Source organism: Balaenoptera acutorostrata, chromosome 14, assembly GCF_949987535.1.
Source record: "Balaenoptera acutorostrata chromosome 14, mBalAcu1.1, whole genome shotgun sequence".
NCBI lineage: Eukaryota > Metazoa > Chordata > Mammalia > Artiodactyla > Balaenopteridae > Balaenoptera > Balaenoptera acutorostrata.
Genome location: NC_080077.1, coordinates 31199793 through 31212833, shown reverse-complemented (window position 1 = coordinate 31212833; position 13041 = coordinate 31199793). Strand labels below are relative to the sequence as shown.

At 34.9% G+C, this 13041-nt stretch overlaps 1 protein-coding gene across 1 annotated transcript in view; it reads right to left on the bottom strand.

The window, feature by feature from the left end:
- STX7 (syntaxin 7) overlaps window positions 1-13041 on the bottom strand; it is a 46535-nt gene that overhangs the window by 9158 nt on the left and 24336 nt on the right. The window contains exons 3-7 of the mRNA XM_007190872.3: window positions 5110-5179; window positions 3031-3124; window positions 2202-2339; window positions 1060-1112; window positions 418-514 (exon numbers count right to left, since the gene is read on the bottom strand). Of these exons, the coding sequence (XP_007190934.1) occupies window positions 418-514; window positions 1060-1112; window positions 2202-2339; window positions 3031-3124; window positions 5110-5179 (452 nt within the window). The remainder of the gene's footprint in view (window positions 1-417; window positions 515-1059; window positions 1113-2201; window positions 2340-3030; window positions 3125-5109; window positions 5180-13041) is intronic.

Sequence of the window (13041 nt, the reverse complement as noted above, 5' to 3'; positions counted from 1 at the left end):
ATATCCTACACACACTAAAGAGAAATAAAACACTTTTAAAGCCCTTGGAAAAAGTCTTATTCATGCAGGTGTGATGTGTATCATGTGCCATGGAAGCTATCTAGACTCTCTGAACAGACCTTTATCTCTAGACTGATAATTTTCTCAATGCTCAGGTGGCTTGAGATGACTTAACAGAATTAAAAAAAAAAAAAAAAAGTTGGAGTAGAGGGAAGTATATTTTCTCATCCTTGCACAAATTCTAAAGAAATTACTTTTTTTTTTAACAGAATGACTCTAATTTATATGAAATATGCCATCAATTGATATATTTATTTAGTATTCTTTCTTGACCTCTCTCCCAGCATCATCTAAGCATCTCGAGGACAAACTCACTAAGAACAGAGCAGCAGTCCAATTCTACAATGTAAAGCTTACTTCGAGTTGCCTAATAGAAGACTCTCTCTCCTGAATAAGGCGGAGGTCATCCTCTGTAATTTCTTCATCCTGCACCTGCACCTGAGGCTGAGTTTGGCTATTAAAAAGAAAAGAATATGTAAAAAAGAAAAACTGGTATGAAAACAATGAGGCTTCCTTTTAATTTAAGAAATACTTATTGAATAGAATATTTTTTCTTCAAAGTCATAGAATTGCTCACTTAAATTCTAAAAATATAACAGAAATGTTAACCGAATTTTATTCATGTTTCATTTCAATGATGTTATGTTTAGAGTTACTATTTATTGGAAACTATTATATTTGGCAAGTGAGTACTTCTTCTTGGTTGATTTAAACTTCACATATGGGAATAATCTATATCAAATAATAATTAAGTCAATAATATTTATTTGGACAAATAATTATTTAAAGAGTATTATTGCTATACTGGAATATTTTTATATATTTTATAATAAATAATTACTTTGAAAAATTTTCAAACTTATTGTTTTCTATTTATAAATAACTTAGGATAGTCATGATATAATATACTGAAAGCTTTAATTCTGCCCAGGGACTGTGATGTAAAAAACGTATTTGAAAAATTATCTTTTGATCTGCATAATGTTTTATACTTCTTACCTTTCCCAGGACACAAGATTCCTTTCTTTTGAGCTCTCCTCAGGAAAACCACCCTGAATAATTTAGTAACAGAATGGATTGAGAAGATGCAAAGGAAAAACACACAACACTCACATTTTACTTTATAATAATCTAAACTGATTTATGTACACACTGGAGTGTAGGTGTAAGAAAAAAGAGAGACAAGTTCTTGTTCTAGTATTTTAGGTCAATTACTTCAAGTAGTAAAACAAATTATATCCTAAGCTGACAAAGAAGCAATTCATTAAATATTCTCAAGGGCCAAATAACAAATATTATTTGATCAAAACATAATGTAGTCTTGAAACCTCTATATTAAGGAACAACGAAACAACCTGTGATAGTTTCTAGGGAGATTTAAAATTAGATTAAGTCAAGATTCCACTCTAATTTATCCTTTATTTTCTCCTGGTGTACATTCGTTTTAAATATTCACACAATATATTCACTATTCATTTACATCATCCTCATACAATGCAGGATTAAAGTGCTCTCTACACCAGCACGAATACAAAGTAACAGCCTCAGGCTCAAATTAGGATTTGACCCCTAATCTTTTCTGACAAAATGTTTCTATATTTTTACATAATCTTTTGTTCCACAACATCGACAGAATAACCACAATAATACATATTGATCATCCTTCTTAAAAATTGATTAAAAACACCTGAAAATAAGTATTCAAATACCAATTTCCAAGATATTCACAGGTCTTTAGGACTCAAGAAACATGCCGTATAGCTCTTCAAGGGGCCCTTGGAGGGTACCACGTTCTTTTTACAGTGCTGCTTTAAATACTTACAGACAGGGGCTTCCCTGGTGGCGCAGTGGTTGAGAGTCTGCCTGCCAATGCAGGGGACACGGGTTCGAGCCCTGGTCTGGGAAGATCCCACATGCCGCGGAGCAACTAGGCCCGTGAGCCACAACTACTGAGCCTGCGCGTCTGGAGCCTGTGCTCCGCAACGAGAGAGGCCACGATAGTGAGAGGCCCGCGCACCGCGATGAAGAGTGGCCCACACTTGCCGCAACTGGAGAAAGCCCTCGCACAGAAACGAAGACCGAACACAGCCATAAATAAATAAATAAAAAACAAATACTTAAAAAAAAAAAAAAATACTTACAGACACTCTGGAACTGGCTCTTACTCGAGCGACAAACTCTTTCTCTCTCTCAGCAGCCTGTCTCTGCGCCTTCTGAAAGTTTGTCAGTGATGTGGTGAATTCCGCCACTAAGCGATCCTTCTGTATTTTCCTTTGACGCTAGAGGAAAGCGGGGGGGAAAGAAACCTACCAGAATCAAGCTGTGAAGCTCTACAGAATTTGCAAAAGTTGTTTTGCCAGTAGCTGGCTCTTTATTTAATTCTGAAAATTTCACTCACTCTCCTATTACAGGGCCTTACTGCTTAACTCAATAACATTTTGAACAATTTGACAATATGTTCAAATACTGTGCTTATTTTACCTTGAGGCAAAAGGCCCATAATGTTGGATTTCTCACCTCAAGTTCTCATCCTAAAAACTGGGCCATGATTTTATGTTAAAGTATTTTTTTTAAAAATGAAAATAAAACCTTTGACTCACCTAAGTAATAACTTCCACTAAGTAATAAGCAGGGTAATAAATACGTGTGCCCCTAGGAAACCTCACATCTTGAATGAGCGTGCATGTTATATGAAGTCAGTCCTGGAAGGCCAGGAAACAATTACTCAGGAAGCATTTTCTGAGCACTTACTTAATTATGGGTCAGGGCAAGTGCATGGAAATAATTTTTGCTTTATTGAACCAAAGGATACTACCTGGGCAATTAAATATAGTTTTGTGTTCTGTGAACTAATCTCAAATTGATTTTTTCCCCCTAATTTCCTTTCTAGCACAACAGTTCAAAGATCCCACAATACATTTGATTTCTTTCACATTCAATACATCCACAGTGTGTCTTAAAGCTTCATACCTGGTCACTGGGGGTGGTGGGCAGAGATCCAAACTCTTTAATGTACTTATCTGTTTCTTTGGCAAGTTGGTTCGTATATTGCTGCTTCTGTTGCCTAAAATGAGAAAACACGCATTATAGCGAAAGAACTAAAACATTTCTTTAAGCTGCAACTCTGCCACCTGATTCAACCCTGATGAATAGTTTTAGAAAAATCACTTTTTTATAGACTGGCTCCAAATTTTCTCTATGAAAACAAAATTTTCAGGTTCTATTCTTTGATAAATATTGAACAAATACTATGTGGAAGGTTCTTTACTCATACATGGAGTAACCAAGCTCTGAGAAATAAATCAGCAGCCATTTAGAAAGGAAGATGACAAAAGCCAACACGAGATTGTAAAGTGTCTGATGTTTGAGATTTGGTGGCTGTGGGAGCCTTTTACGTGCATCCCACAATTGGGAGGCCAGTTGAATAAGTAAAGAGGATTTGTTGTCTTAAACTCTGCCCAGTTCCCAGGTCTCAGGGTACAGCCAGCCTCTCATATTTCTCTACCTGAACATTTATATCCTATAGATACTTAAAAAAAAAAAAAAAAAAGCAGAGACATGGATAATACGAATTTACTATCATTTAAGTTTGCTGTGGAAAAAACAATAGCACTTCTCTGTAAAAAGAAAAGAACACAGTAAAAGAGGTAAATTATATAGCTATTTATATCTATCTTGCTAGCTAGCTTATAAAGTAAAAACTAAGATCTCTAACTAAAGAAATTAACACTAAAAAAAAGCCTGTATTAATGTGATGCTTTACAAGTCACAACATCAGTACTTCTCATATATATTATCTTTCATTTTAAACATGTATTGGTCACACTTAGGATCCTTTAAAATAATGAGATACTATGTAAAAATATGTTTTAGTATAGATATCTGTATTTGAGAAAGGAAGAATTATACCCTACTTATATATATTTACCAAGTGCCCTATCTTTAATATGCCTTTTAAAAATCTTTAGAAAAAGTAATATAATTAAAATTCTAAAAGAAGACTTTAATGATGTCTACATATTCAGAATCTCCACTATTAACCTTAGCAAAATATTATTAACTATTAAGAATTATGGTTTCTATTCCATTTTATTTTAATAAATGATGGTTTATTATTTAGATTTGGGGCATGTTTAGCACCTTGATATCTATCCACTGCAGAAAAATGCAATACAAATTAGAGACAACTGCAAATTCCTCAAATTGTACTTCATAAAAATGTGAATTACTATTACCTATCTCTTAATTTCTCCTTTGCAATTTTTCCTTCTGTAGCTAATGTTTGGCATATCACTTATTACATATATATTACTTGAAATTTGTAGCTGTTAACAGTGCTGAACTAAGAGTTAAGATTCAGGTTCAGAATAATGTTGCACAAATCATCAAATCCGAAACAGACATGTTTTCCTTATAAGCAAAATGGAAATAGTTCTTTTACTCTATCTAGCTCACTCCAATTTTGTAAGGTTCAGATGACAAAATGCGTAAAAACACTCTGTAAAATCTGTAACACCACGAGGTATTATTGCTGTTTTTCTAATAGCATGTTAATTTATTCAAATATGTACTAAATAACTTCATTACAACTTTTTTTTTTTTTAAACAGAGGCTAATGCTTTCTGAAATTCAAAGATGTAAATATAAACTTTTAGGGGCATAGTTCATATTGGATATGCATTGAATCTAAGTGAAATAAAAATCATCATATGGAGTGTTAGCTATGGGAAATGAATCACACAAATAGAGAAGCTCAGAGTACCGTTTTTCAAAGCCATCAAAAACAACCTATTAAAAGGTATAAAAAAGCTAACCAAAGAAGTTCTGCTTTGATAGAGTAAGCCAGATCTTTAAAATAAAGAAAAACATCTGCCCACTCTGGACAGGAAAAAACCTACACAAAAGCTTAGTACAAATGAGGCAGCAGAAAAACCTTATTAATTTTCCATTGTTTTCTCCAATAAACATAACACTACACACTATCAAAGGAACATAACAATAGGTGGTTTTTCCCCTCTATTTCCTTTTTGTTGTTTAATTAATACTTACAGCTGCTGCCTCAATTCAGGTGAATCTTGAGGTGTTCCAAGTTGATTCAGAGTCCTCTGTATTTCCGCAGCTATTATGATAGAAAATAAATGTGTAATTGTTACAAATGTTAGGGCAATAGAAATTAATACAAACAATAGGACAGTTAGAAAAAGAAAAACAAAGAGATAAATATAGGAAGTATTAGTTGAGAAAAAAAAAGAAATGGTTTATTCAAATCTAATTAGTGACAATGGACTAATTTTCAAGATTAATTAAATTAATTAAATTAAAACTCAAGATTAGAGACAATGGATTTATTTTCAAGAGTATTGTGTGGGGCCCTTACCATGTGAAACGGCAATTATGAGCCAAAAATATTATCGTCTTCCCTATTCCATCAGAACATTTAGTACAATGGCACATGGACTTTCATGTAACTATACTGGCATAAAAATTGTAAGGAAAATAATTGTTACAATTACATAATTCACTGGGATATAAAGTAAATGAATTATAGTTAATAAATGAAGGGGGAATAACAAAATTAGAAAAATTATTTTTCAACTATCTATGTAGTGAGTGATTCAAGCAAAGATCAAAGCATGCTAAAACCATGGGGATACTCACATGACCTCAAATTATCACACAGATGTCACTACTTTGAGTTAACTTTATCAAAGATAAATCTGTTGCTTATAAAACAAATGATCAAATTTAGGACCACCAATGATACAAACTAGCATTATGAGCCTCCTGACATAATGCAACAAGAAAGTCACAATATGACCTATGTATTTTTCTTGCCAAAATATTTAACCTGAATCTAATCATGAGAAAGAAATCAGACCAATCTAAATTACGGGATAATCTACAAAACAACTGGCCTGTACTTTTTAAAATGTCAATGTCAACAAAAGAAAAAAAGTATGAAAGCAGGAAAGCTTTCTAAATTAAAGAACTAAAAAACACAAAATACTAAAACACCCAGCGTATGATTTTTGGCTGGATTCTGAGTCAGGGAAAAAAAAAAAAAAACAAACCCACAAAAACTACAAAAAAGTTGTGGAGACAACTGGAGAAACTTGAATTTGAATCTGGAGAGAGAGAGAGAGACCAAACAAAAGTTGAAAAATGTCAGCAACTGGTGAACCCAGGTAAAGGGTATATAAAAAGTTCACTGTACTATATAGTTTTACTCTTCTGTAGGTTTTAAATATTTTATGCTAAGTTCACCACTCAGAAGTCTATGACCACTGTAATAAAAAAAAACGGGCTCTTTACAAAAGGGGAGGTCCTAGCTTTATGCATTCATATACACAAATAAAATGTCAAGTAGAAACAAGTTGAAAATCCATCTCAAAGTAAGGAACTTTCACACTTCCAAGAACTAGAGAAAAATGATTCAACCCACCCATTCTTTTCATTTAAAATAATCGTTTATTTATATAGCTTAAATGCTTTTAAATAGTCACTATTTATTGATATTTATGGGATCAAAGGAATGATTGTATTCCGAAACACAGGACAACTTTTGTTCACTGAGGATGATGTAATAAATATTGGTTTCAAGTCAAAGATGAAAAATATAAATACTGGAGAGGAATCATATAGCAACTGTTAACCATTCAGCTACTTACAAAGGAATTTCTTTTTTGCCATTCTTTTTGGTAACAGATTTTTCTTTTGTGAGGTGGAGGAATTTTGTTCGCTGTTTTATAACTTATGGCGGCTTCCAATTACATATTTCCTTCTTAACCTCAACAGATTTTCTTGGGCTACCTTATAGGGGTTTAAAGCTTTTAGTTTCAAAAAAAAAGTACGTTGATAAGACAAACTGATGCAGGCATTTATCACATATCTAGAGGGCTCCTGTCTTTTAAAAAAGGTCACAATAAGTGAAAAAAAAAATAGATTGCTCAATAAATGACACCAGGAAAACTGACTAACCACTTGGGGGTTAAAACAGAGAACTCTAGCTTACCTCATGAAGTAAAATAAATCTGTAATAAATTATTAATATAAGAAACTATTAAACTGCTACATAAAACTATAAAAATGTATTTATTACACAATCTTATTTATGATCTTGGCATGAGGTATAAAATATTATCCAAGTATGATACAAAACTAAAAACCATGAAGGAAAATATATCAAACTGGCAAAACATACACAAAATTTTAAAATACTATATGAAAAATATGTATCTACATTACAAATATATATAAGTAATGTGCGTGTGTGTGTGTGTGTGTGTGTGTGTGTGTGTACATGGGAGAAAATACCTGCAGCACATAATGAGTAAAGGGGTTAATATCCCTAATATAGAAAAAAATCCTATAAACTGGAAATATAAAAATAGCTCAATGAAAAATGGGTAAAAGGTATCATCTTAAAATTATAACAAGCAAAAAAAATATGAGAAATTAAACTTCATTGATAATCAACACATAGCAGATTGGTAAAAATCAAGAAAAATAAGCAGATGATAATATAATTACAATCAAAAGCCTTGAAAAAAGGTAAAGACATACGAAGGAGCAATGTCCATCATGTAGAAAGAATCAGAAATAACTGAGAAAAGGTCAGACAAGCCAGTACAAAAATGGGCCAGGAACAGGAACTTTAAAAATTGATAATATTCATTGAAAACATGAATAGCAAAAGAAAGACTGAAAAGAATATCAATCCTGGAAAGGATAAATAACTTTAATGTATGAATACTATATAAAACTGTTCTGCCCTTAAAAAATTTAAGTAGACATGCTTCTGATAGGCCCAGTGGGAAGGAGCCTCAATCTACCAAGTAGTTATTTCCCTAGTTTTTGTAAACAGACACACTCAGAAGCCCGTTTTCACCCTTTCTCCCTGAGTAAGGGCTTATATGCAAAGGAAGAGATAACCGGGAGCCCCTGAGGGCGCAATACTCCAACAAAACAGAAAACCAGGAGCAACACCTATTCTTGTGTACTGCTCAGAAATGCCTCCGAAGACCTGACAAGCTGAGCGGGGTGAAGCCTCCCCTATTCCCATTGAACTGGCCTGTCTGGAGGATGCAGAAGGCAATTATGATGGCTAGCAGAAGCTTATTCAAATGGTGACTCCAACTGCAGTGCTCCTCAAAATGTGATCTATTTACTAGAACAGATCATCACAATCTCTGGCACCCTGTATAAACCTGCTGATACGGTAAATACTTTTTGCTCTAACCTAAAAAATAGACAACACGAGAAGGAGTTTGTTTTCAACTGGATGGGATGGCGTAGAGCCTTCACAGTCTTATCTTAGGGTTATATATACTCTTTATCTCTGTACTACAAGTTACTTGTCAAGGTTGTTGATCCTCTCCTCCAATGGGACACTACACTAGTCCAACACACTGCTTACATGTGCTTTTAGGATCTGAAAGGCAAGAAGCAACATGCACTCTTAGATGCCTTGGAAGGATGGAAGTATGCCAGTAGATAGAAGATAAATTCCATGAAAATACAGGACCCTGTTTCTTTGGTGAAGAATCTTGGTCCATTAATCCGTATGGATCATTGACATACCCCTGCAAAGTAAATGACAAATTGCTTTTCTTTGCAGTCTCAAATACAAATGGGGAAACAGTGCTTAGTGAGACTTTTTATGCGGCTCCAACCCATTTTACTGAATGCCCCCAAAGGCTGCCAGCTCTGGCTTCAACTCCGCAAAAGAAAAGGCTATCCAGCTAGTTCAAGTGTTGGTACAAGCAGCTCTACAACTTGGCTTTAATGACCTGGTTGATCCAATGGTAACTCAAGAGCCTGTGCAATTTCAGAGTTCTGTATAAAACTAGTGGCAAGTCCCACTAGGAAGAAAGAAAGACCACAGGAGTCCCTTAGAATCTTGGAGCAAAATCATGCTCTCTTTGGCAAACCAATGTTACCTTTTGAGGAACAGTTCTAGTCTTGCCACTAAGCCCTGGATAAAAAGTAAACCGTGGTATACTAGGTGACCCAGTGACCTGAGCTGCCTGCTATGTGTTAGGTGTTATGTTCTCTTGTTGGTTTATCTCTTTCTAGATTTTGTTCTATGTATGTTAACCAGCCTGCCCCTCACCCCAACTTCTACAGCACTTGTTCGCTGGACTAATAAACCAGCAATGGTTTAAGAATAAAAACCACATGTAGGCTCACCAACTGGACTTCCCCTTTCTCAGATTAACATGATTACTGGAAATGCCATGTACCAATCTGCAGCAACAGCAATCAAAAGTAAATATGTGATGTGACGCCGTCTATGGGGGTATGAGCCAGTCCCCCAGTGGCAAGATGATGATACTCCTCCATCGTGGTGGAGGCAGAATTTTATACTCACTGAAACAGCAGTACTATGGATTTTGTTATGCTTCTTCTACTGCCCTGCCCCCATGATTCTACCAGCTTCCTAATCCATAGGTTAGTCACAATCATGGTATTCTACACACCAGTGCTTTTGATCAAGATATTCAATTTACAGAGAACAAAAAATTAACAGAACTTCCAAGGACAATGGGATTCCTTGGTCTCCCAGTACTCCATTATCTGGAAGCTGCTGGACTTCTAGAATTTTTAATGGCCTTTTGAAGACCCAATTACGGTGTCATCTGAGAGACAGTATCTCGGGAAGGTGAACTGCAGCCCCATGGGATCTTTACGCTCTCAAAGGACCACCACTCCATGGTGCTGCTTCACCCACAGCCAGAAAGAACACTCAGATTTAGGAACTAAGGGGCAAAAGCAAAGAGAAATAGTTCACATTTACACCTAATTACTCACTTGCGAATTTTCTTCCATCCCTTGAGGTGATTTACAGACAATATCCAAATAAGGAATATAATCCCACCTCCATCTGGTAGAAGCAGAGGAGGAATGGACTGGAAATCACCCACTAGACCTGGCACTGGATGCAGGAAATAAACAGGCCTTGGTCCTACCCATCCGTAGAGATGGGAGAGGAGTTCAGGTTGTATGAGTCAAAGCGGCACCATGTTAGACAGGGGCTTTTTAATTTTTTCAAGCTTAAGTATGCAAAAAGGGAAATACGTTCATTATCAGAAACAAAAAGTATGAACTATAATGGACATTTATTTTTGGTCATCTGATAACCCAAATCCTTATTACATTGGTTCTTTTTGGTTTATAATACCATGACCACTGGGAAGTATCATTACAGAACCAGTCTTAAGGGAAAAAACTGGTTGTTAAACTAGTCTAAGAGTCTTTGAGCTTTGCTTACCTCCACTACGAGTAATGCAGGTGATTAACAGTCAGAGTCCTAGCAACAATCACAAAAAGAAAGGCCAGACTCATAAAACAAGCTACGTGTAATCAAAAGCTAGATTTACTTAGAGCTATTTAGGTTTCATAAATATTGAAGTTCTTTACAAGTCAAATGCTTTAGCTGACAACCTTCTTCTCACTCTGAAACAATAATTTTAATAACACAGTATCTCATGAATTGAAGTTTCTTAGAAATGCAACCATTATGTTTTGCCTAACAGAGTGCATTAAATTAATGAGTGCTAGATGTTTTTCATGAATACAAATGTAAGACAAGGCCCCTTACACTCAGGCAGCATGTAATCTAGAAAAGGAGAAAAAAAAGTACACTATATAAATGTTAATAATAATGTTTCAAACAAGGACCTATAATATAGGCATTCAATTGAAGGACAATCCAAAAAGCCTTAACAGAGGTGGCATTTGTATTGTTTTGAAGTAAGACACTAGACACTTTGTTTTGGAGATTCAAACCTCTAATACCATACTTAGACATGACTTGAAATGATCAGATTACCGACTGGTTCCCCCAACCACAAGGGTAAACTCCTTAAAGGCAAGAACTAGGTATCCATTGTTCATTACTGTATCTCTAGAACCCACCATATTGTTCACACTCAACGAGTATTTTTTAAACTGAACAACAAAAGAGCATTAGAAAGACTGAATCCTATATAAGAAGTCATATGTATTTCTAAAACACAAGGCATATATAAGAAGAAAGCTAAGAAAGGTAGGTATGCTCCTTTATTACTCATTCATTCGACATGGTCTGGCCATCCACTATCCACCGGGCCCAGTGAAGGGTTTCTGGACATCAACACTCATTTACTTGTATTTCTTTACTTTGTATAGTTCTAAATTTGAGGATCAAGTAAAGGTATCATCTGATCAGGTGATAAAGGGCCTATGGAAACATAAATTTGAAATTACTGAATCAAATTTAGGAGAAATATTATATGGCATTAGTTCAATTCTATTATATACATGAAGTTGAGAACCAAACAGAATAACTGATTTGTCCAAGAAACTATGGCTATTTAAGTAGAAGAGCTGGGATTAGAATATAGATTTCTTAGTTTCTAAAACAGTATTTTTCAGTGTGCTAAAAGGGCTAAAAGTAAAAGGCTTTTAAAAAGATTATTTCATAATCCAGGTGTATGATAGTTGCCAAAGCAAACAAAGGAAAAATAAGTCTGTGCTAACTTGTAGTAACTTAATCGGAGTTGAGCTGAGATGCTTAGGTGTTTCAAGTAGTGTTCAAAGTACATTTCAAGGCCTACCAGTGGACCACAAGGATTCTTCCGCCCTACTGAAGCTGATCAGGAAATAAACATCTGTCCTTTCTTCAGGTCTTATGAACTGGCAAGATTCCAGAGACATCAATTTACATATGAGCAGTATTACCCTCTTACACCAGGGTCAGCCATTTATGGCCTGTCGGGGCTTCCAGCCTAGCTTTATACAGCCCTCCAGCTAAGAATGGCTGTTACATTTTGAAAGGGTTAACAAAAAACAAAACAACAACAATGAATACACAAGAGACCATATGTGGGTAGCAAAGCCTGAAATGTTTACTATTTGGCTCTTTATAGTAAAAATTGGCTGATCCTTGTCCTAAATTAGTAAAAATTACTAAAACTTTGTATTCACAAACTCAATTCAGTATGGTACTTGAATGTACTAAGTACTCACTATGTTGTCTGTTTCACACAAAACTGAACAACGCTGCAAATCTTCCACTGAACGTGCATGTACACTAGGTTAGATTTCTGCAATTTTCAGAAAGAATATGTTACCAGTACATCATAGGTGCTGGCTTGTATGGGTTATTATTTTCAATTGCTGCTCTTCTCACATTAATTTAGAAACAATTATGGTTACCTTTTCATTGTATTGGATGAACATTTTTGTAAAGTAACTATATCGTTACCAATCTATTATTTTATTACTCTCCAGTTTTTGACTATCTCCTAGTTTTAGGATAGTGGTTCATAGGATCTCTTGCCTTACTCAAGTTGACCATGTTCAAAAATGTTTAAGAAAAATTAGTTTAGAGAAAGAGAGAGAGAGACAAAAAAGAGGTTTCTAGGTAGATGACAAACAGGATGGTGATCTGGAAAAACTGATAATCATTCCTAGCTTCTTCCAAGTCATGTCTACTGGGTTTCATTTCATTACCTCGCCTGGGATACTGTGAATTTATGAAGCAGTCATATTCATTTTTATTGACATATGTCTAATTTGAAAGAAAAAACCTGTGAAACATAAAAATTAAGAAACAAATTTTTTACATAATCATAAACAGTTACTTGAAGAAAAATTCACCTGATACTGATACACTGAGATAGGATTAAACCAAGATGCACCTCTACAACAATACAATGAACAAATTATTTTTGCGTTATCCACAATCTGCAACTACTTGCACCATTACTTCTAGAGAGTTACCATTACTTCTAGACTTTACAGTATATATTACATTTTTCATGACGTAAAGATAACACTATTTCCTACACATCCAGAAAAGGCGCATTATTATTTCCACAAAACCCAAACCATCCCCTTTCTGGCTCTTCATTATTTTCAGTACCAAACACCCATTCTGTTCCATGTGAGTCTGCTGCCATCTAGTGGATGACCTAAGGAAAAAAACGCTTCACAGCA